We start from the raw sequence: 22711 nt of genomic DNA, 5'->3' as shown, positions 1-22711 counted from the left end.
CCCCCGAAGGATGGCCACATTTCAATCCCTTCTCCTCCATTCTCCTCTTGGGATTTTGGGCATGCATGCACATGCACCCAGCATGAGTTTAAGCCACCAGGTCCTGGACTTGAACTGCAGTTGACTACATGGGAGTCCAGCAACATAGCCATTAAACCAACTGCTGGCCCTGGATCTATTCTTTTTTCTTTTATGAGAATAATTTTATTTAACCATATTTATTTATTTTAATTTGACCAGAGAGGGACAGAGTGAGCAAGAGCGAGAGGGAAAGGGAGAAACCAAGCCTCCAGGTCTGGGACTCGAACCGCGGTCAGCCATGTGGAAGTCCAGTCCCCTTAACCACCATGCCACTTGCTGGCCCCTCTTTTTTCTTTTTTTTAACAAGAACGTGAATCTATTTTTATTTATTTACTTTTGGTTATTTTAAATCCTTGAGGAGTACTGCATCACACAGATTCTTTGTCCAATGGCCTTAACAGGAAGGTTGCTTTGAAATTTGGCTTTAAACCATGCTACTATTCGCATGGGCACAAGTAAGTTTTCCCTGATTACTCTGGTTTTCTTAGTTTTGCCACCAGGAGTCACTGTGTTGTCTTTTACTTTGTATATATAAGCACACCATCTCTCGCTTAAATAGAATTCCATTTCATCGCCAGCATAAACACCATCAATTTTAAGAAGAGCCATGTATTCCCTTTGGTTCACAGACCATGCTTATAGCCAGCAAAAATGGCCATGAAACACAGCCTTCCAGACATAGTTGCCTTTTAGAAGTCTGGTGCCCACCAGGCCTCTACAGGCTCCAAGATGGTGGAAAGAGAAAATCTAGGACCTACTCCTGAAACAGGGGATAGAGTCAGCTTTTCTTTAATAATAGAAGAAGGAATGTATACTGTAAAAAATGGAATTCAATTAAGAAAGACATGAGGAATATATGTTATATAGGTATTTTGAGTGTCTGATAGTAAAGAATAGAGAATCCTGTCAACTATTTTTTTAAAGAATTATTTTATTTAATTTTATTTATTCATTCCTTTTAATTTGATCAGAGAGGAACAGAGTGAGAGAGAGAGAGAGAAAGTGAGAAAGCAAGCCACCAGGTCCAGGACCCGAACCTCAGTCAGCCATGTGGGAGTCCAGCACCCTTAGCCACCACGCCACCTGCCAGTCCTCCTGTCAACTATTTTTGCAGTGAAGTTTCTTTTCCTTGGTAAGGGGAAGGTTTGTTTCTTTGGGACAACATAGAACTTATGAAAGAATTCTTTACTAGTCTTTTGCTTCTTGAAGCTAGTATGTTTTTCTCTTTGATACTTAGGTTTTTCTGCAAAGTTACGTTTAGATACACCATTTCTTCATCTGTTAAGTTAAACAAGATATTGGAAGAGCTTTATGTAGTAAAGGTTTATAGCCTTGGCCTTTACTCTGTTTCTTTCTTTCCCCCTCTGTTTCCTACACCCAGTCCCTTAACAAATTCTGAAGGTCCTGCTTCCAAAATGCATCTCAAGTACAGCCACTTCTTTCCATTTCTACCACTCCTTTCCTAACTATTCTTCCATGCTTTCCTCCCTGAAATCCTTTGCTTGCAAAGAAACCTACATGATCTTTCAAAAAGGAGGGTCAGAATCAGAGTTATATCACTACCTTGCTTAAAACTCTGTGTGTGTTTTAAAACAGCATTTAGAGTAAAATCTAAACTTTGAGTAATGGTTTTCAAAGCCCTATATATCTGACTTTTGTCTTCTCCTGACACACTCTCTCTCTTCTTATGCTAGGATCTAGCCATTCTGGTATTCCTTCTGTTCTTTTAATAGGCCAAGCTCATTCCTACGTTGGGGCCTTCGCGTTTGGGTTCTTCTCTGCCTGAAACAGTCCTTGAACAGCCCTAACATCACATACCCATTTCTCTCTTGTGACCCTTCAGGACTCCACCCAAACATCTTCTCACTCAGGCTTTCATGGACCACTTCACTGAAATCATACCCATGTTGCCTTTCACAAGCATTCTTAACCACATCACCTTGTTTTATTTTCCACAAGGCATTGATCTGAAATCTGCTTGTTTATCTACCTACTCCCATTTGAATGAGTTCATGAGAATAGGCACCAGTGTTTCTGGTCTAATGGGATATTCACAGTGCCTTAGAATGGTGCATGGTACAAAGTGGGTACTTGGTAACTATATGTTAATTCAATGAATGAATGAGTGTGAAAGACTCAGATTTTACCTCTAAATTTTATATTCTTGAGAGGCATTTAAATTCTATGTATCATATATTGTTATAGAGAAATCTTTGAGCAGAGTGTTTGTCCTTTTACCCCATCTGCTTGCTAAATAATCAAGAATAATTCCTTGAACAATAATAATATGCTCTGAAATTGACCAAAATTTGTTCTTTAGGAACTTTGATTATAGTTAGAAAGTTGACTTTGAAACAGTATACATTCGAGCAACACGTAACAGTGTTTTGGTCAACAACAGATTGCATAATTGATGTGATTCCATAAGGAGTATGTAGGCTATACCATATGCCTAGGTGCGTAATAGGCTCTACCATCTAGATTTGTGTAGGCATACCCTATAGTGTTTACACAATGACAAAATCACCCCACAACACATTTCTCAGGATGTATTCCCATCACTCAGTAATTTATAACTGAACTGTGCTATGGTTAAATGCCAGTTTTGTAATTCATAGTTCTTTAGAATAGCGGAGTATTTATATATTTGTTTTAGCACTTGTTACATTGAAGATTTTTTTTTTTCATTTATCTGTGTTTCTTTTTTGCTAAAGTGAGCTAAGAACAGGGGCAAGGTCCGATCTCCAACCACTAGAATAGGACATTGCAAATCTTGCATAAATATATATTTAATAACAGAATGTGATTGAGTAATGTAAACATTTGAAAAGACTTCAGGAAGACAAGAGGTTCAAGTTTAGATACACTGAAGGCTGGGACTGGTAGTAGCTGAGAGGAGGTATACTTGTCCAGGTTTGGGGATTAGTAATAGTGATACATGGAGTCAGGGGGAGAGCATGAAAAGCAAACGCCCAGTATCCTAACCTTGGAAATTATCATAGGAAGTATGAGGAAAGATGGAGCTCTGTAGAGAATGCTCAAAAGAGAACATATAAGATGACAGAGTGTCAAAGAGAGCGTGGGAGAGTAAGATCTAAGATGTGTTCATTAGTAGTAGTTCTTGCCAGTATTTAAAACCATACTTTCTAAATAAAAATCTAGAAGGGAGAAGAAAGAATCTTCAGCTAGATTTTTAAATATATAGCTGTATTATGGTGAATGAGGTCAAGGGCCCTGGAGTAAGAGGACCTGTTTTCAAATCCCAGCTTTTAAAATGATTTACTGTCAGGATAAGAAACGGTTATTTAAAGAAATAAGGGAAGAGCTTAAAGATTTTTGAAGGAAGATGGGGTTCTTTAAATATGAGAAATTACTTTCAGAGAAAAGTTACAGTTTTTTCTGAGACAAAAAGTTAAAATGAGGGTCCACCAGGTGGCATAGTAGTTAAAATACTAAACTCCAACATGGCCAGCTGAGGTTGAAAATCACACTGTGTGCATGTGCATGTGTGCTCAAAATTCTGAGGGGAGAATGGAGAAGGGATTGTGGCATGGCCATCCTCTCCGAGGGGTGATTTCTCACTTTCTCTCTCTGGTGAGTGCAGGCACCCTGTAGCAAAAGCCTTAAAAAGAAAGAGGGAGGGAGGGAGGGAGGGAAGAAGGAAGGAAGAAAGGAAGGAAGGAAGGAAGGAAGGAAGGAAGGAAGGAAGGAAGGAAGGAAGGAAGGAAGGAAGGAAGGAAGGAAGGTTGGTTGACTAGATGTAAATATGGAGATATGTCAAAAGATCTGACCAGAGCAAATTCAGAGTGGCCCTTCTTTCCTAAGAGAAGCTAGAGAGGGGTCTTTTTATTGAGATTCACAATAGGAGGTTGGAGAGAGAATGAGGTCCAAGCTGCTATGGGTACCACATGAAGGGCTCCAAGTTGAAGTTGGAGTAGATACATTTTTAATTAGAATGGCTTGTATAATCAAACTCCTTCAGTCTAAGAAGAGAGACCAAATAAAAAATAGTGTGACCATGACAGTGAACCTTGCTAATATATTAGACTAGTTAAAACTGAGGGGTATTAAGAGTCTAGAGAAGTAGCAAGGACCCCAATGAGATGTACAACCAAGGAAGTTCAGTTTAGAGACATCAAAGTCAACCCCCACCCCAACCCCAGACTTTGTAATTCATTAGGTTGGGGATTTTCTTTCCCCAAAAAAATAGTAATTTATTTTTGGTATATATGAAAAGATCTGATTTGATGAAATAAAATTTTTACCTACTTAAAGCTTTTTATTGCTTTAAAATCTTACTCTAAATGGTCTTAAATTCTTTAATATTTAAATATACTAATTAGTTCATAGAAAAATATGCAGGTTTACTGCTGAATGAATTTATATAGTATTTCTTTGTCTTTCAATTCTTATTTGTATAGTTTTTATATTTTTATACATCTTAATTTTTAATGAGAAGTATTTTATAAGAATATATGCAAATAGATGGCAAAGTGAAGAAATTGAACAAAATTGATTCAGTAGTGTGACTTAACTATTTGTTCTAAAGATATCAACTAATCTCTGTGACCTTACTACTACTTCTTCTTTTTAAATAGTCTGTTTGGATTGCATAAGAAAGTCATCAATATGGTACACAATTTACTGTCCAGTCACGACTCAGACCCGCGGTACTCTGACCCCCAGATAAAGGCTCGGGTGGCCATGTTGTATCTACCTCTGATTGGTATTGTCATGGAAACTGTGCCTCAGCTGTACGACTTCACAGGTATGCAGTATAATTATGACACATTTTAAAGGCAAAGCTCAGTGCTTAAAAGTGTTAGAAAATATCTCAAGGATAAAGATCTTCATTTAGGAAAACTGTTTCAGTCATCCTCCAGAATTCATGGAGACCTGGTTCTAGGAGTGCTCCCACCCGTATATCAAAACTCAATAATTTTCAAGTCCCTTGTGTAAATGGCATTTGAAATTGTGTTATTCCATCACCCACATCCTCCCATATACTTCAGATCATCTCTAGAATATTTATAAATAATCTTAATATCAGATATAAATGAAAAAGAAGATATAGGAATAAACTCTTCACCTTCTTTTAGGGAGCCATCTCTTTCTTCATTGCATAAGAATTGATGTGGGGACCAGCAGTTGGCATAATGGCTATGTCGCTGGACTCCTATATAGTCGATCATGGTTCGAATCCTGGACCTGGTGGCTTAAACTCATGCCAGGCACGTGTGTGTGCCCAAGATCCCGAGAGGAGAATGGAGGAGAAGGGATTGCGGTGTGGCCATCCCCCCGGGGGGTGACTTCTCACTTTCTGTCTCTCTGTCTCTCTCTGTTTTTCTGGCAAGTGCATGTACCCTATAACCCTATAAACAAAAACCTCTCCCAAAAAAAAAAAAAAAAAAAAAAGAATTGATGTGGCCTGGCTGCATATTCAGGGTTGGTTGAATCTTCAAAGGCAAACCCACAGAAACAAGGGCTGACTATATAAGGAATAATATACTGTTAAAAATAAACTATATGTACCATATTGCTAGGAAACTTAGGACTTTGAGAAAATTCCTGTACAAGATTCCCATAAATAATTCTTATGACAAAATTTTAAATGACTATTTATTTTTTTATTTTTATTTTTTTTTGAGAGATTTTCACTGTAGGGCGCGTGCGCTCGCCAGACAGACAGAGAGAGACATAGAGACAGAAAGCGAGAAAATTTATTTATTTATTTATTTATTTATTTTTGAAAGATTTTTGTGATAGGACATGTGCGTGAGGCAGAGAGAGAAAGCAAGATATCACCCCCTGGGGGGAATGGCCATGCCACAATCCCTTCTCCGTTTTCTTGGGATTTGTGGCATGCACACACACATGTCTGGTGTGAGTTTTAAGCTGCCAGGTCTGAGACTCTAATTGCAGTCAACTACATGAATCCAGTGATGTGACCATTATGCCAAGTACTGGTCCCTGATTTTATTTTTTAATTTGCCAGAAGACACTGTTTCTTGCCAGGGAGCGAGAGAAAGAAAACAAGTGAGAAAGCACTTTTGGGGAATGGTCACACTGCAAGCCCTTCTCCATTTCTTCATTTCTCTCTCCTTTTGGCACTTAGGGCACGCATACACTTATGCCCAGTGTATTTCTCAAAATCACTGGGTCCAGGACTTGAACTGCATAGTCAGCCATGTGGGATCCAAACACATTAGCCACTGGCTGGCCCTAAAATAGCGATTTTATAATTCTATACCTGCCTTTTAGGAAATAGATTTGTTTATGTGCATGTACTGTGCATCTGGAAAAACAAAACAAGAAAACTTAATAAATATCTACTACCCACAGTTTGACTTCATTCGTGTATTTATGAATATTCACCTGAATATTTAGAATTATGTTTAGCATTAACACTGGGATAATAATAACTTGAAGTTATTTGCTTATTAAAAATAAGTTGTGGGGCTGGTAGGTGGCGTGGTAGTGCAAGGCACTGCACTCTCACATGACCGACTATGGTTCACAACCCAGACCTGGTGGCTTGCTTTCTCAATTTCTCTCTCTCTCTCTCTTGCTCTCGCTCTGTCCCTCTTTGATCAAATTTAAATACATACATAAATAAAACTAAATAAAGTAATTCTTTTAAAAAAATGTTAGTTGCAGGACCAGCAGTTGGCATAGTGGCTATCTTACCAGACTCCCATGTAGTCGACCATGTTTCGAGTCCCGGACCCAGTGGCTTAAACTCACACCAGGCGCATGTGTGTGTGTGCCCAAGATCCCGAGAGGAGAATGGAGGAGAAGGGATTGCAGTGTGGCCATTCCCCCTGGGGGGCTGATTTCTCACTTTCTGTCTCTCTGTCTCTCTCTGTCTTTCTGGTGAGCACACACGCCCTATAGCAAAAATCTCTCCAAAAAAAAAGTAAGTTGCAACAATATTTCAGGGGAGACAAATAAAATTTAAATTAGCAATTAGCTTGGCAAAGTACTTCTAGTTCAGTAAAAATAAAAACATTTCCAGAATACTTAATGCGCATTAACAATCTCAAGAGATGTTGGCACTACAAAGAGAAGCAACTCTTTGCTTTTAAGAGACTGATAGCTGAGTTATTCTCCCTAGTATTTTGGTCATTAAAATGGGTTTCCTTATCTGAAGGCAGAAATTTCTATATATTATTATGTCAGGCCAGCTGATGCATGGTGGTTAAGGTGGCTGGATCCCACATGGCCAACTATAAAGCTTAAAAAGCTAGAAAGGAGGGAAAAATTAAAAAGAATGGATTGAGGTGTGACCATCCCCTACGGAGGAGTGCTTTCTCACTTTTCCCTCTTTCTTTATCCTTGTCTCTCTCCAGTGAGTACACTAACCCTCTAGCAAATTAAGAGGGAAAAATATATGTGTATATATTTGTACTGGTATATGTATATGCACACACACATTCATCAACTGTTAGCAAGTAAAGGTTCTCTAGAAACTATAATTTTTTACTAAAGGAAAGAGTTAATTTTTCAAATATTTAAAATATTATTTAAAGGAAGTAAATCAGGTTTTTCTTTTAAAGAATAATGTGGAATAGAAAGAGGAATTACATGTTCAATAACTACTAATTGAGCTAAATAATTTTGTTATCTTGTATATTTAAATTTTTTTTCCTGGGGCCAGCAGGTGACATGGTGGTTAGGGTGGCTGGCCTTCCACATGGCTGACTGTGGTTTGAGTACCAGACCTGGCAGCTTGCTTTATCACTTTCCCTCTCTCTCTGTCTCTCTCTGGTCAACTTTTAAAAAATAAAATTAAAACAATGAATAAAATTTTAAAAATAGACTTACTTCATTTTTTAAGAAAAAGACATTTTTTTTTCCAGAAACTCACAATCAGCGAGGAAGACCGATTTGTATAGCCACTGATGATTATGAAAGTGAGAGCGGAAGCATGATAAGTCAGACAGTTGCCATGGCAATTGCTGGAACGTCAGTCCCTCAGCTAACAAGACCGGGCAGTTTCCTCCTCACGTCAACAGTAAGAACAACCTTCTTACAGAAATTTTTTCTGGAAAGAAAAATCTTATTTCTAAGATTATTTTATTAGCTGATGTAAAAGCTCTCTGAGTTTTACTTTATGAAAACATTCAGGTTCTCATAATATTACCTGTCTTGTGCCAAGATTTAAAAAAAAAAAAACAAAAAACTATTACCTCAAGGTTTGTGGAATAAAGCTCTGTATTCTCTCTCATTAAGAATTTTGAAAATTGCCCTATTATATATAGCTCATTTTCTTTTCTTTTTTAAATCCATTTTATCAGTTCTAAGACTTATGCTTTGCCAAGACTTCCATGCTTAAAAAACGTGATATCTATTATTGCCTCTTTTCCTTTCCCTTAATGAGGGAAAATATAGGGGCAGAGAGGAAGCAAGCAGCCTACTAGCAGGCAAGATCAGTTCTTAAAAGTTTTCCAGTAATTTAACAAAACTGTAGTAGTATTTATGGAAACTGCCCTACCTGACAGCATTTTACAGCTGTATTAAATATTATTTGCATGTCAGTAAGTAATGTGTCTTAAATGTATAGTTTACTGCATTTATTACATTTACAGAATTCAGCCATCATCACTATGAACTAATTTTAGAACATTCCCTCACCCTGGAAAGAACCCTCATGCCTATTAGTCATGCCCAATTTTTTCCCCAACCACAGCACTAGACAGCAGTGATTCTCCCTTCTATCTGTATAGATTTGTCTATTCTGAACATTTCATAAAAATGGAATTATACACTGCATGTTCTTTTGCATCTGACTTCATTCAGTAAGCATGTTTTTGAAGTTCATCCATATAGCAGCAGTATCAACACTTTTGTCATTTTTATTGCCAAATACAATACTATTAATGTATTCATATACCAAAATTCTGTTTACCATTTGTCAGTGATGAGCACTTTGGATCATTTCCACGTATGGCTGTTAGGAATAATGCTCTCTGTATTTAACATTTTGAAAAACTTACATACTCTTATTTTAATTTGGCTATATCGTTTTTCATCCTCAGCAGCAGTGAAAAAGAGTTCCCATTTCTAAATCTTCACAAACACTTATTACCTGTCATTTTGATTGTAGTCACCTTTGGTGGATGTGAAGGTGATATCTTATTGTGGTTTTGATCTGTATTTCCCAAAGGATCTAATGATGTTCAGTACTTTTTCATAGGCTTATTTGCATGTGTTTTTGTGTATTTTCTTTGGAGAAAAGTCTCTTCAAATTTGCTCCCATTTTTGTGTTATTCATGTTTTTATTGTTGAATAGAAGGTTCTCTTTAGATACTTAGATACAAATCTTGTCAGATATGTAATTTGCAAATATTTTCTCCCTTTCTATGGATTAGCTTTTTATTTGTGTGATGGTATTGTTTAAAGTGCAAACATTGGGACCAGCAGATGACGTAACAGTTACATTGCTGGACTCCCACGTGGTCAACAATGGTTTGAGTCCCAGACACAGCGACTTCAAACTCATGCCAGGCATGTATGCATGTGTACCCAAAATCCCGAAAAGAGAATGGAGGAGGAGGAATTACAGCACAGCCATACCCCCCGGGTAGCGATTGCCCACTTTCTGTCTCTCCAGCTTGTGTATGCATTCTGTAGTCCAAAAAAAAACTCTCTTAAATAAATAAATAAATAAGTAAAGTGCAAAAGTTTTAAATTTTGATAAATTTCAATGTAATTGATTTTTTATCATTTGTATTTTTAGTGATATACACATAAAAATGCATAAAGTACATACACAAAATATAATATTAATAATAGAAGTAACAACAGTGTATCCACGGCCTGGCTTAAGAAATTAAACACTGCAAATACTCTGAGGTTCCCAATCTGCCCTCCTCAGTTCAGTCCCTCCCTACCTTCAGAGTGACCACTATCTTTATTTTTATTGATCATCCGTTTATTTTTTTTTTTACTTTTGTTTACATGATATATACTACATATGAAAAACTATATAAAACATAAATGTGTTCAAAGCAAATACCTTTATAATTACTACTCAGGACAAAACAGAAAACATAGCTGACTTTCATACATTCTTAGCATAGTCTTTGCCAGCCACAACGACCCATTGAACTACCCACAATCCTGACTGATGAATTGCTTCATTTTGATTATACTTTCACCTTCTAAGTTTGTAACTGTAAATACTGTAGGTTAATTTCATGTTATGTTTTTAACATTCATACATGCTATAAAATATGTAATTCATTTATTTTCATTTCTGTATGATAGCACATTGTCTGACTATAGATCAATTTATGTACTCATCGTATTGATGCATATGTGAGTAGTTTCTGATCTTTGGTTATTACAAATAGCAATCCTGTGGACTTTTATATGTATTCTATATGCATGTGCTATATTCACTTTCATTTGGCATATTTCCTAGGAGTGGAATTTATTGGGTCATGGAATATATCGATATATTTCATGTTTTTATTTGTGCCAGACAAGGCCCAATTGTTTTCCAAAGGATTTATCTCACTTTATTCTTACCCATTCCTTCATATGGTCATCAGTACTTAGAATGGTCAGACTTCAACATTTTTGCCTATCTGTTAATTTATGGTTGTATCTCATTTTAGTTTTCATTTCCCAAATGACTTAGGTGGGTGTGCACTTTTTCATATATAGGTTGACCATGAGATTTCTTTCTTTTGAAGTTTTCTATACTTTTTTGCCCATTTTCCATTGAGTTGTTTTTCTTTAATGATTTGTAGGAGTTTACATATGTTCTGGGTTGAGTCTATTGTCAGTTATAAGTATCTCAATTTTTTGTGGCTTGCTTTTTTATACTTAGTGGTAAATTTGGATTAGAACGTCTAATTTTTTTTTGGGGGGGGGGAAGTTTTTGCTACAGGGTGTGTGCCCTCGCCAGAAAGACAGAGAGAAGCAGAGAGGCAGAAAGCAAGAAATCATCCCCTGAGGAGGGATGGCCACACTGCAGTCCCTTCTCCATTTTCCTCTTGGGATCTTGGGCACGCACGCACATGCACCCAACGTGAGTTTAAGCTACTGGGCCTGGGACTTGAACTGCGGTCAAATACATGGGAGTCTAGCAACATAGACATTTGGCCAATTGCTAATAACTTTAATGTATTTTTTAATCTAAAAAATTTTAGTTTTAATTGATTAAAATCAAAAAATGTTAAGAGAAATTTGGAAAAAGTTTAGGATTCAGTTCAAATACTAGGTAAATGAACCTATCAACAGTTCAAGAGAAGATAAAAATCCTTAAATATAGAAATCAAAGCATTGAAGAAAATCAGTAATGTTTTAGTCTAAAGTAAAAAAAAATCTATTTCACTAGTTCAGACTCATAATTAATCTCTCTTCTATTGATTTTTCAGTGTTACTGTGGTCTGATCTTTCCATTTAAACTCTGGAAGTTAACATACAACTCCAGACTTGTCCCTACCATTAGGCTGGCCATTCTCTTGGTTGTTTCTTGTACTCTTATTTCTATATGTCCAACTTTAGTTTTCCTGGTATAGCACTCCATTCAGCACTTCTGCAAAAGCTGATCTGGTGCTGGTAAATTCTTTTAGATTTTGTTTATCTAAGAATGTTTTGTCTTTTTTCTTCATATGAAAGATAATCTTGCTGGGTGTAGTATTCTTAGTTGAACTTGTTTTTCACTTAACACTTTGAATATATTTTCCCATTCTTTCCTTGCTCGCATTGTTTGCGAGGTCCGATGTTAGCCTAATAGGATATCCTTTGAAAGTAACTCAACTTTTCTCTCTTGCCAGTTTTAGTGTCTTGTCTCTGTGGTTTTGGTCAATCTGGCTATGATGTGTCTCCGGGTAGATCTTCTTGGGTCGATTCTATGTGGGGTTCTTTGTATTTCTTGGATCTGGATATTTGAGTGCCTTTCTAGGTTTGGAAAGTTTTCTTCCAGGATTTCATGAAATAGATTATCAATGTCCTTATTAGTTTTCTTCACATTGTGGGATACTGGTAATCTGGATGTTGGGCATTTAATGGTATCTAGTATTACTTGTATGTTATTCTCATTTTGGGGGGTTATTTTCTCAGTCTTTTTGGTGAATTTTTCTAGGTCAGAGGTTCTATCTTCTATATCTGAGATTTGATCTTCTGCATGATCTAATCTGCTTTTGATATCTTCAATGGAAGTTTTGATTTCCTGTGTTACAGCCTTTATCTTCAACAAGTCCATTTGATTCCTTTTTATGATGTGTAGCTCCTCTTTCAGATCATGCAAGATCTTCTTCACCTCCTGGAACTTGGTATTTCTTTTCTCCTGCATCTTCTGGAGTTTGTTGTCTCTATTCTCTTGCATCTCTGTTAGCTTTGTCATTACAAATATTTTAAATTCTTTATCTGACTTTTCTATGAGTTCCCATGCATTCTTTGTGGAGGAAGAAGAGTTATTCTTTTCCATTAGAGGAGAGGTATTTTCTTGTTTTTTTCATATTTCTTGTGCCTCTGCGGTGGTTTTTGATTATCTGATGGATTATACATTATTTTCCTATTTTTTGGAGTTAAATCTGAGCAATCAGAGGAATGCAGAAGGAGGTAACCTGCAGTCAGTACCATTTTTCTCCCTTGGCACAACTGATTCAATGAAAATTGAGGATTAATCTGACCCTAAAAGTATTCAGATATTTGGCTACTGAGCACCTAGACCTGTCTAGCTTTGGTCGTGGAAATCCCTGAATGGGGCCGCTCAGAACTCAAGTATTAGATGGCTGCTGATTGGCTTATCCTGGCTCCTGGCTAGACTGAGGAGCAGGGGAATGAAATCTGGGCAGAGGATCTTTGATGTTGGAAATCCTACACAGCATTTTTTTTTTAAGAGAGTTTTGCTATAGGAGGTGTGTGTGCTCACCAGAGAAACAGAGAGAAAAAAAAGGTGAGAACTCACCCCCCAGGGGGATGGCCATGCCACAATCCCTTCTCCTCCATTCTCCTTTCTTGATTTTGGGTATGCATGCACATGGCCTGGTGTAAGTTTGAAACTGAGTCTGGGATTCAAACTGTGGTCATCTATTTGGGAGTATAGTGATATAACCATTATGCCACTGCTGGTCTCCTATACATAGCATTTTTAATATTCAGTTCAGAATATTTCAGAAATGCTTCATGATTTCTTTTTAGACCTTTGAACTATTTAAGAAATTAGTTTTTCGTTTTTAAATGTCCAGTTATGAAAATTTCTGATTATCCTTTTGCTTCTGATTTTGGCCAAATTTTATAATCAGAGACCTCAATTCTGTGTGATTTCAGCTCACTGTATTTGCGGTAACTTGTTTTATGGCCTAGTATGTGGTCAATTTTTATAAATATCTTATGTATTAGAAAAGAATGGGACCAGCAGTTGGTGTAATGGCTATATTGCTGGACTCCCATGTAGTTGACCATGGTTCAAGTCCCAGACCTGGTGGCTTATACTCACGCCAGGCATGTGTGTGTGCATGCCCAACATCCCTAGAGTAGAATGTTGGAGAAAGGATTGCAGCATGGCCATACCCCCTGGGGAGTGATTTCTCCCTTTCTGTCCCTCTGTCTCTCTCTGTCTTTCCAGTGAGCACATGCACCCTATAGCAAAATCCTCTCCAAAAAAAAAAAAAGAGAAAAGAATGAATATTCTCTGTTAAAGTGAAGTGTTCTACATATTTGTTAATCATATTACTTAAATCTTCTTGGATATTACTGAATTCTATCTGCTTATTCTTTTTCTGAATGCCAAAAGGCATGCGTGCTTGCCAGAGACAGAAAAGATGCATGTGCTTGTGTATGTGTGTGTGTGTGTGTGTGTGTGTGTGTGTGCACGCACATGTGAGAGAGAGAGAAACGTCCTTAGTGGGCATGGTCATGCCTCAGTCCATTTTGTTCTGTTCTTCCTTTTCATCAGGATTTTTGACACATAAATACACATGTGTCTGATGTGTTATTCAAGCCACCAGGGCTGGGACTCATACCATGGTCATCCATGTGGAATTAAACTCCCTTAATCACTGTACTATGGGGCTGGCCTTGTCTGTTTATTCTTATATCCCAGTACAGTTGTGGTTTGTAATTTTTCTGTTTTATGCTGTCAGGTATTTGTTTCTTTTAGGACTTGATTATTAATTATTTATGAATTTTAAGTTGTCATATTTTTTCTGTTGAGTATACCTTTTATCAGCATGAATAATAAATTTTCTTATTTTCATTAGTATATATTTTAGGTTTGTTTTGCCTAGTATATATGCCCTGAATTTTTCCATCCTTCTATGTCAGCAGTTTTGTATCCTCATGTTTTAGATGTATCTTTTAAAAAAGAGATTGTACCAGCAGGTGACTTGGTGGTTAAGGTGCTAGATTCCTAAACTGTGGTTTGAGTCCTGGAGCTCATGGCTTGAAAGCTATGCAGGGTGCATGTGTGTGCATGTTCAAAATCCTGAGAGGGCCATGGAGGGGAAGGGATTGAGGTGTAGCCATCTGCCTTGGCGCAGGGGTTATGTCTCACTTTCCCTCTGTTTCTCTTTGTCTCTCTCCAACGAGTGTACGTACCCCATGGCACAAATCTTTAAAAAAAAAAAAAAAAGGCATGTAAGTTTTGTGTTGCATTTTAAAATTTTTAATCCATTTGCATTTAGTGTAATTAAATTTCATGTACTTAACATTTTATTTTTGCTTTATATCACCCATTATAAATGTTTCCTTTTTGTCTCATTTATTGACTACTTTTGTATTATTTTTCCCTCATTCCACTTTTTCCCCATTCCACTTTTTTCTTCCTACTAGTTTAGAAGTTGCACAATCTGTTTTTGTTCTTTTTATGACTTCACTATAAATCACAATATGCATCCTTAAATCATCCAGTCTAATATTAATCAGTGTCTTTGTTCTCACATTGATTAATAATAGGGTCTTAGCACAGTATCTTAATTCATTGCTGTGTTGCTAACAGAAATACCTGAGGCTGAATAAGTTACAAAGAAATAAAATTTAATAACTCACAATTCTGGTGGCTACAAAGTCCACGGGCATCATAGAATGGCAGAAAGCAGAACTTTTAGCAGTGCAGACCAGTGTCTGTATCTACTTGGCTTTATTTCCCTCTGGTCTCCCTCCTCTGCTTCTATATCCATGTTAACCCAGTCACAGAGTTCCTCATCCACATGACATTATTATACCCAGAGGTCTTATCTTGGGATACCATGAAGGAATCAGGGTTTCATTTAATACCTTTTCCATATAATCAGTATAATCAAGTCCCAACACCTGAATTTCTGAGGGACCTCCTGTCGCCCACTAAGACCAAATTCTAAAACATGGACCTTTGGGGGACAAACCATGATCAAAGTCATAATAAAAAATAGGTTGAGGGTCCAGCAGGTGGTGTGGTAGTTAAGGTACCAGGCTCCCATATGCCTAACTATGGTTAGAGTCCTGGACCTGGTGACTTTCTCACACACTTTCTCTCTCCCTCCCTCTTTTTGTCTCTCTATGATGAGGACTTGTGTTCTATAGCAAATTTAATAAATAAATAATAAAATATATGATTATTATTTTTAAAAACACAGGTTGATTCTATTTACCTCTCTTAAATTCTATTTTCATGCATTTTCAATTTTATATATCATTAAACCTCACATGGCATTATTACTCTTGTTATTATTTTGTATACAATCATTTGCCATTTAGATTTGCCCATGTGTTCACAGCTTTCTTTGCTTTTCATTGTAATTTCTGACCTTCCATGTGAGATCCTTCTTCTTTGTGAAATCTGTCCTCGTACTGTGAGTTTGCCTATTATGAGATCTCTCAGTGTTTGTTGGAAAAGTGCTTTTGACTTTCATTCTTTAGTATTTTGGGCTTTTTTGAAAAACATAATTCTCAGAACCAACATATGGCATAATAGTTATGTCTCTGGACTTCCACATGGCCAACTGTGGTTTCAGTCTCAGACATGGTGACTTGAAACTCACACCGCACGTGTGTGCATGCATGTGTGCCCAAAATCCTGAGAGAAAAGGGGATCAGAGCTTGCCATTCCCCCTAGGGGGTGATTTCTCACTTTCTGTCTCTCTACCTCTCCAGCGAGTGTACACACACTACCGCAAAAACCTCTCTAAAAGAAAAGTAATAATCTGTTTCTTGTTTTCTCTAGCACATTGAGAACATTGTTGCCACTGTCTTCTTTCCATTGCAGCTAATGACAAGTCAGCTCTGCTGTTTTTCTTTCTTTTTTTTTTTTTTGGAGAGGTTTTCACTATAAGGCTCGCGCACTTGCCAGAGAGACAGAAAGCGAGAAATCACCCCCGAGGGGGGATGGCCACGCCGCAATTCCTTCTCCTCCATTCTCCTCTCGGGATCTTGGGCATGCACACACACGTGCCCAGTGTGAGTTTAAGCCACCGGGTCCAGGACTCGAACCATGGTTGACTACGTGGGAGTCCAGCCACATAGCCATTACACTAACTGCTGGTCCCTGCTCTGTTTTTCTTTAAAGATAATCTATCCTTTTTTCCCTCTTGATAGTTGATTTTCTCCCCAGTATTGGTTTCCTGTGTTTTCACTCTGTTAAGTCTAGTTATGAATAACAAAAACAATAAATGTGTTTATTATACACTTAAGTCTATTATCCACCATTTTTTCTTCAATTTTGTAGAAGTCTCGGCTATTATCTATCCAAATATCTTGTCTTCTCCATCTGTCTCTCCCCTATTCACATTTTGGTTAAACGTATGTGAATTCTTTTCTTTATATCTTCTATATCTTCATTTTTTCTTTTGTATATTTTATCTTTTTGTTAACCTGTGCTTCATGCTGGATAATGTCTCTTTATCTCTCTTCTAGTTTACTAAGTCTCTTGTGCTTTACAATAAACCAAAGCATTTTGAATTTGGTTATCATACAATTTTTTTTCGGTTTTAAAAATTCTGTTTTTCTTGGTTAAATTGTTTTCCAGCATGATCATACTAATGTCTGTTTCTACCAGCAATACGTAATTGTTCATCGCTCCATAGTCTTGCTAACACTTGGTATCATGTATATTGTTGGAGTTGATTTGTAAGTACTGAGATGGAAAGTTGAAGTGTTATTTGTAGAGATCAATAAACTAAGATTCTAGGAGCATGCTTACTTGGTAATAAGAGGCCTAAGGTTTAACTGCAAGGGTGATGAAGAAAATTGATAGTGCTTTTGCCCATCAGGCGAGTTAGTTAAGGAACTAAAGAACAACATGGGACTTTTAGAGAAGCAAGTACATGGATATTGATGTTACCAAGGACTATGAAAACAGTGTTGAAAATACTGAAAGCGGGGACCAGCAGTTGGCTGTCACTGGACTCCCATGTAGTCGACCATGGTTCAAATCCCGGACCCGGTGGCTTAAACGCACACCGCAGGGTGATTTCTCACTTTCTGTCTCTCTGTCTTTCTCTGTCTTTCTGGTGAACTCATGTGCCCTATAGCAAAACCCTCTCCAAAAAAAAGAAAAGAAAACACTGAAAGTGAGTCATGAGCTAAAACCTTCAAAGTATAAGGGTGAGTCCTCTGGGGATTAGTATGTGAATATGACTACAATGTTATCAAGTGGTACAGCAGGAGATGCAAGTGAGATTCAAGCTATATGTTCTTTTGTTTTTGTTTTAATTTACCAGAGAGCACATGTGCTCACAGGAGAGAGACAGAGAGAAAGAAGAAAGTTTAAAAGTATACCCCTAGAGCGTGGTAATCTGTAATCTGGTAACTCCATAATCCCTTTTCCTCCATTTGTGATTCTGGGCTTGGATGTGCATGTGCCTGGCATGTCCCTAAAGTCACCAGGTCCAGGACTTGGACTTGAACTGCAGGTTTGACCATGTGTGATCCAGCCACCTTAACCACCACACTACAGGTTACCCCTCAAGCTTGTGTTCTTATAGAAGAGGGAGCATTGTGGGAGCAAAGAGATTTCTCTTATCCTATATCCAGGTCTCCAGACAATGGTTTTTAGCTAGTATAAGATGAAAGGAATATTCAGAGAAGGTGGTTTATATTCAGACAGTTTTGGGGTTGACTGACCATGTATTCCAGAAGTCAAAGGAAGACTTTCAGGAGATGAAGCAGAGGTAGGGAAGGGAGGTCAGAAAAGAGAATCTAAAGAGCTGGTGGTGATCAACGTCTGAGGCATGAATGAAAGCTTCTAAAGCTGGGCTTGTTAAGGTAGTGGATTCAAAGTGGGATAAAGAGCATAATGAGATTAGTCCTGTGATCTGAGGGCAGGTAGTACTGGCGAAGCTGTAGCTGTTGTCATATGGAAGGAGAGGTAGGAACTTTGCCTGGAAGATCTAAGACCCGAGGACCTCCTCCTCACTCCTGGTAATAGTGTTAGGAAAGAGTTCTGTTTTCTAAAGATCATCCCTTCTTAATCGGGAATTTAAGAACTAATAAGGCAAATATTGCAGGTAATAATTTAACTTCTTTTTTTATACATCTAGAATTGTACTAGCTGTCTGTGTACCATCCTTGGGAGAATGGGGAAAAATAATCCCTCAAATGATTTTTTGTAGAGTTTAATTCTATCATAGAATACTGGTTAAGAAAGACCGTTATGGGTCTTAAAATTGGGTTGATTTTACATGTGGCACATTTCTTCTAATTTATGGTGTGTTTTTTTCAATTCATTTATTTGAATGAACATTCTCAATTTTAATGTAGACATATGTGATCGTCTTTTTTTATGGTTTGTATTTTTGTCATATTGAAAGTTATCCCACCCATTCCTAAGATCGTAAATACATTCTCTACGTTCCTTCTAATAAAAGTTTTGCTTTTTGCATTTAAGTTCTTTGTCTGGACTTAATTTGTTTGCATAATGGTACCAAGTAGGAATCAACCTTTCTGTTCTCTAGGGAAATCCATTGTCTAAGACCACTTACTAAGCCCGGTCCAGAGTGCTACCTCTGTCTTAGATGAGAGTTTCAAATATGCGTAGGATACTGTTCATGCTGTCCATTATTAGATTGTGTGTCCACACAGCAAAATGAAGTTGTCTTAATTTTTCTAACTTTGTAGTCAGTTTCGCTATCTGGTAGAGCAAACTTGTCTCCCAGCCTGTCACTGTCCAACCTGAATCTTCTTCAAGAGTCTCTTGGTTGTTTTGGGCCTTTTGTTTTTCCTCCATTCAGTTTATTTATTTATTTTTAATTGTGAGAGGGCATGTGCATTCTCCAGGTTGAGGAGGGGTGGAGAGAAAGCACCCCCCCACCACCAGTGGGGTGTGGTCATGCCACAGTTCTTTTTCCTCTGTTTCTCCATCCTGTCAGGATTTGAGGCAAACACGCACACGTACCTGGTGTGTTTTTTTTTTAAGGCACCAGGGTCACGATTCAAATTGCATTTATCCCTGTAAGATCCAGCTCCTTTAACCACTGGGCTACAGGATTGACCCTCCTCCATTAAATTTTATTATTGTTATTATTATTTTTAATTTGTTAAAGGGCTTGTGGGCTCTCTACAGAAAGAGATAGACATAGATAGGTAGACAGAGATAGAAAGAGAATGCACCCTCCATTAAATTTTTTAAAAGCACTTTCTCAGATCCTAGGAATATCTGACTGGGATTTGATTAGAATGATACTGATCCTTTAGAACAATTTGGAGAAAAACTGACACCTTTACATTACTGAGTCTTTTTTCCATGGTTATCTAACTTTCTTTAAAATGTGTCACTGTGTTATTAGCAATTTATGTGGGGTATATAAGAGATGTCAATTTATGCCTGATTGTCAAGTTCAGAATAATTTTCAATTGTATGTCTAAAAAAGGTACTTGAAAATTCAGTTAGTCTATTTATGCATACCTGCAAGTTCAGCTATAAAAAGTCCTGCTTTTAAAATAAGAGCATTTTCCTTCTGAGAAAGATTATAGATTTAGAGGAGAATGTCAGAGTTCTTTTTTTTCCCCTGACAGAGATAGTATAACATAGTGGTTAAGTGAGTTTATGGGCAGTGTGTTACCCAGAGGGAAAGCCAGAAGGAGATGGACATTAAGAGAATGAGGAGGAAGGGACCAGCAGTTAGCATAATGGCTATGTTGCTGGACTCCCATGTAGTCAACCGCGGTTCGCGTCCTGGACCCGGTGACTTAAAACTCACACCGGGCACATGTGCGTGCGTGCCCAAGATCCCGAGAGGAGAATGGAGGAGAAGGGATTGCACCATGGCCATACCGCTTAGGGGGTGATTTCTCACTTTCTGTCTCTCTGTCTGGCAAATGCATGCGCCCTATAGCAAAAACCTCTCCAAAAAAAAAAAGAAAGAAAGAAAATGAGGAGGAAGAAAAAATGGCATCCATGGGTTACAGTACCTATAGCTAAACTGTAGCCCAGCAAGGCTACAGTGCTTATACTGCCCAGCCCATTCAAGGGTATGCACCTTTCACCCAGGCTATGGGCAACAAAGCTTTGGAACCTATGGACAGCCCACCTCTACCTGGACAAAGAGAAAGGAAAAGCTCAGACCACCGCAACCTATGGGCAAACCAGCTATGCAGCTTCTTAAGGATAGCCTCCTACTGGTTAGGCTATTCTAACTGCCCTCTAGGTGTACAGCCAGCCTGTCCAGGGGTACGACACTGGTGTTTATGATACCACCACTGCTACGGTCATCCCCACCTAGGCCTCCTATGCAGCTCAGACTACATATAGCACCCAGCCTGCTTACCCAGACTATGGGCAGCAGCCTGCAGCCACCACACCTGCAAGACCACAGGATGGTAACAAGCCCACTGAGACTAGTCAACCTCAATCTAGCATAGGAGGTTACAACCAGCCCAGCCTAGGATATGGACAGAGTAACTACAGTTATCCCCAGGTACCTGGGAGCTACCCCATGCAGCCAGTCACCACACCTCCATCCTATCCTCCTACCAGCTATTCCTCTACACAGCCGACTAGTTATGATCAGAGCAGTTACTCTCAGCAGAACACCTCTGGACACCTGAGCAGCTATGGACAGCAGAATAGCTATGGCCAACAAAGCAACTATGGCAGCAACCTCCCCCTAGTTAACCCCCGCAAACTGGATCCTACAGCCAGGCTCCAAGTCAGCAGCTATTGGCAGCACAGTTCAAACAGGATCACCTCAATAGCATGGGTGTTTATGGGCAGGAGTCTGGAGAATTTTCCAGATCAGCAGAGAACCAGAGCATGAGTGGCCCTGATAACCAGGGCAGAGAAAGAGGGAGATTTAATTGTAGAAGCATGAGCAGAGATGTGTGGGGAGGAGGACTTGGTAGAATGGGCGCTGGAGAGCAAGGCGGCTTCAGTAAGCCTGGTGGACTCATGGGTGAAGGACCAGATCTTGATCTAAGTCCACCCACAGATCCAGTGAAGACTCTGACAGCAGTGCGATTTATGTGCAAGGAATAAATGACAGTGTGACTCTAGATGATCTGTCAAACTTCTTTAAGCAGTGTGGGGTGGTTAAGATGAACAAGACCAAATCAATTAATGTATTTAAAGTACTTAGTATGATGACTAGAACAGGATAAACATCTTATGAACAGTACTGTAAACAAGTTCTTAGTTTGTCATTTCTATTTTGCTATATATTGATTCAGATTGAAGATTGAAAATAGCATTTCAGCCTTCTGTGCTATAAGTAACAATACTTATTTATGGCCTTAAACCTTTCCCCCTTATGTCAGTAGATCTTGTTAGGAAACAATGGTCCTCTGAATCTGATCAACAGTATTATGTTCTACTTTCTCTTCTAGTTGCTTTTTTCCACTATTTTTTATTATGTCTCATATTCTATGATACGTATCATTGTTTTTTTCTTTTAAGAGAGATTTTTGGTATAGATGTGTGCACTTGCCAGAGAGACAGACAGACAGACAGAAAGTGAGAAATCACTGCCTGAGGGGAATGACCATACCACAATCCCTTCTCCTCCATTCTCCTCTTAGGATTTTGGGCATGCATGCACACATGCCTGGCATGCGTTTCAAGCCACCATGTCCAAGATTCAAACCACAGTCAGCCAGGTGGGAGTCCAGCGGTGTAACCATTTATGCCATCTGCTTGTCCCCATATCATTTAGTTTTTAACAGTAGAACCTTTCAGTTTTAATCCCTTTATGTTAGATTGTTGGAAAAGTCATGATGTATCTTTATGCAAAAAAATGCACCATGACTTTTCTGACAACCTATTTATTATTAATAATTATTCTTTTTTAGAAAGACTTATTTAATTTTATTTATTATTTTTTAATTCGACCCAAGAAAGGCAGAGAGAGAGAGAAAGAGGGAAAGTGAGAAAGCAAGCCACCAGGTCTGGGACTCAAACTGCAGTTGACCAGGTGTGAGTTCAGTACCTTAACCAGTATGCATCTGCCGGCCCCTTAACGTTTATTCTTTTTTTTTCTTTCATTTATTTATTTATTTTTACATTTTCCACAAACATTTACTTTACATATCAAAAAATTTTGCTCATACTCCATAGTTCTTTTATTTTTTTGGAGAGGTTTTCGCTATAGGGCATGTGCGCTCGCCAGAGAGACAGAAAGCAAGAAATCACCCCCCAGAGGGGATGGCCACGCTGCAATCCCTTCTCCTCCATTCTCCTCTTGGGATCCTGGGCACGCACGCACAC

At 38.2% G+C, this 22711-nt stretch overlaps 1 protein-coding gene and 1 pseudogene across 2 annotated transcripts in view; both read left to right on the top strand.

The window, feature by feature from the left end:
• The window catches only part of DOCK7 (dedicator of cytokinesis 7), a 213522-nt gene that overhangs the window by 131898 nt on the left and 58913 nt on the right, over positions 1-22711 (top strand). For both annotated transcript variants that reach the window (XM_006147525.3, XM_006147522.3), the window contains exons 28-29: positions 4680-4849; positions 7941-8095. In XM_006147525.3, the coding sequence (XP_006147587.1) occupies positions 4680-4849; positions 7941-8095 (325 nt within the window). The remainder of the gene's footprint in view (positions 1-4679; positions 4850-7940; positions 8096-22711) is intronic.
• LOC102475049 (RNA-binding protein EWS pseudogene) lies at positions 20402-21609 on the top strand (annotated as a pseudogene).

This window comes from Tupaia chinensis, unplaced genomic scaffold (assembly GCF_000334495.1).
Source record: "Tupaia chinensis unplaced genomic scaffold, TupChi_1.0 Scaffold000215_1, whole genome shotgun sequence".
NCBI lineage: Eukaryota > Metazoa > Chordata > Mammalia > Scandentia > Tupaiidae > Tupaia > Tupaia belangeri.
Note: the sequence above shows the minus strand (reverse complement) of the source record. Positions and strands in the feature narration are given on the sequence as shown.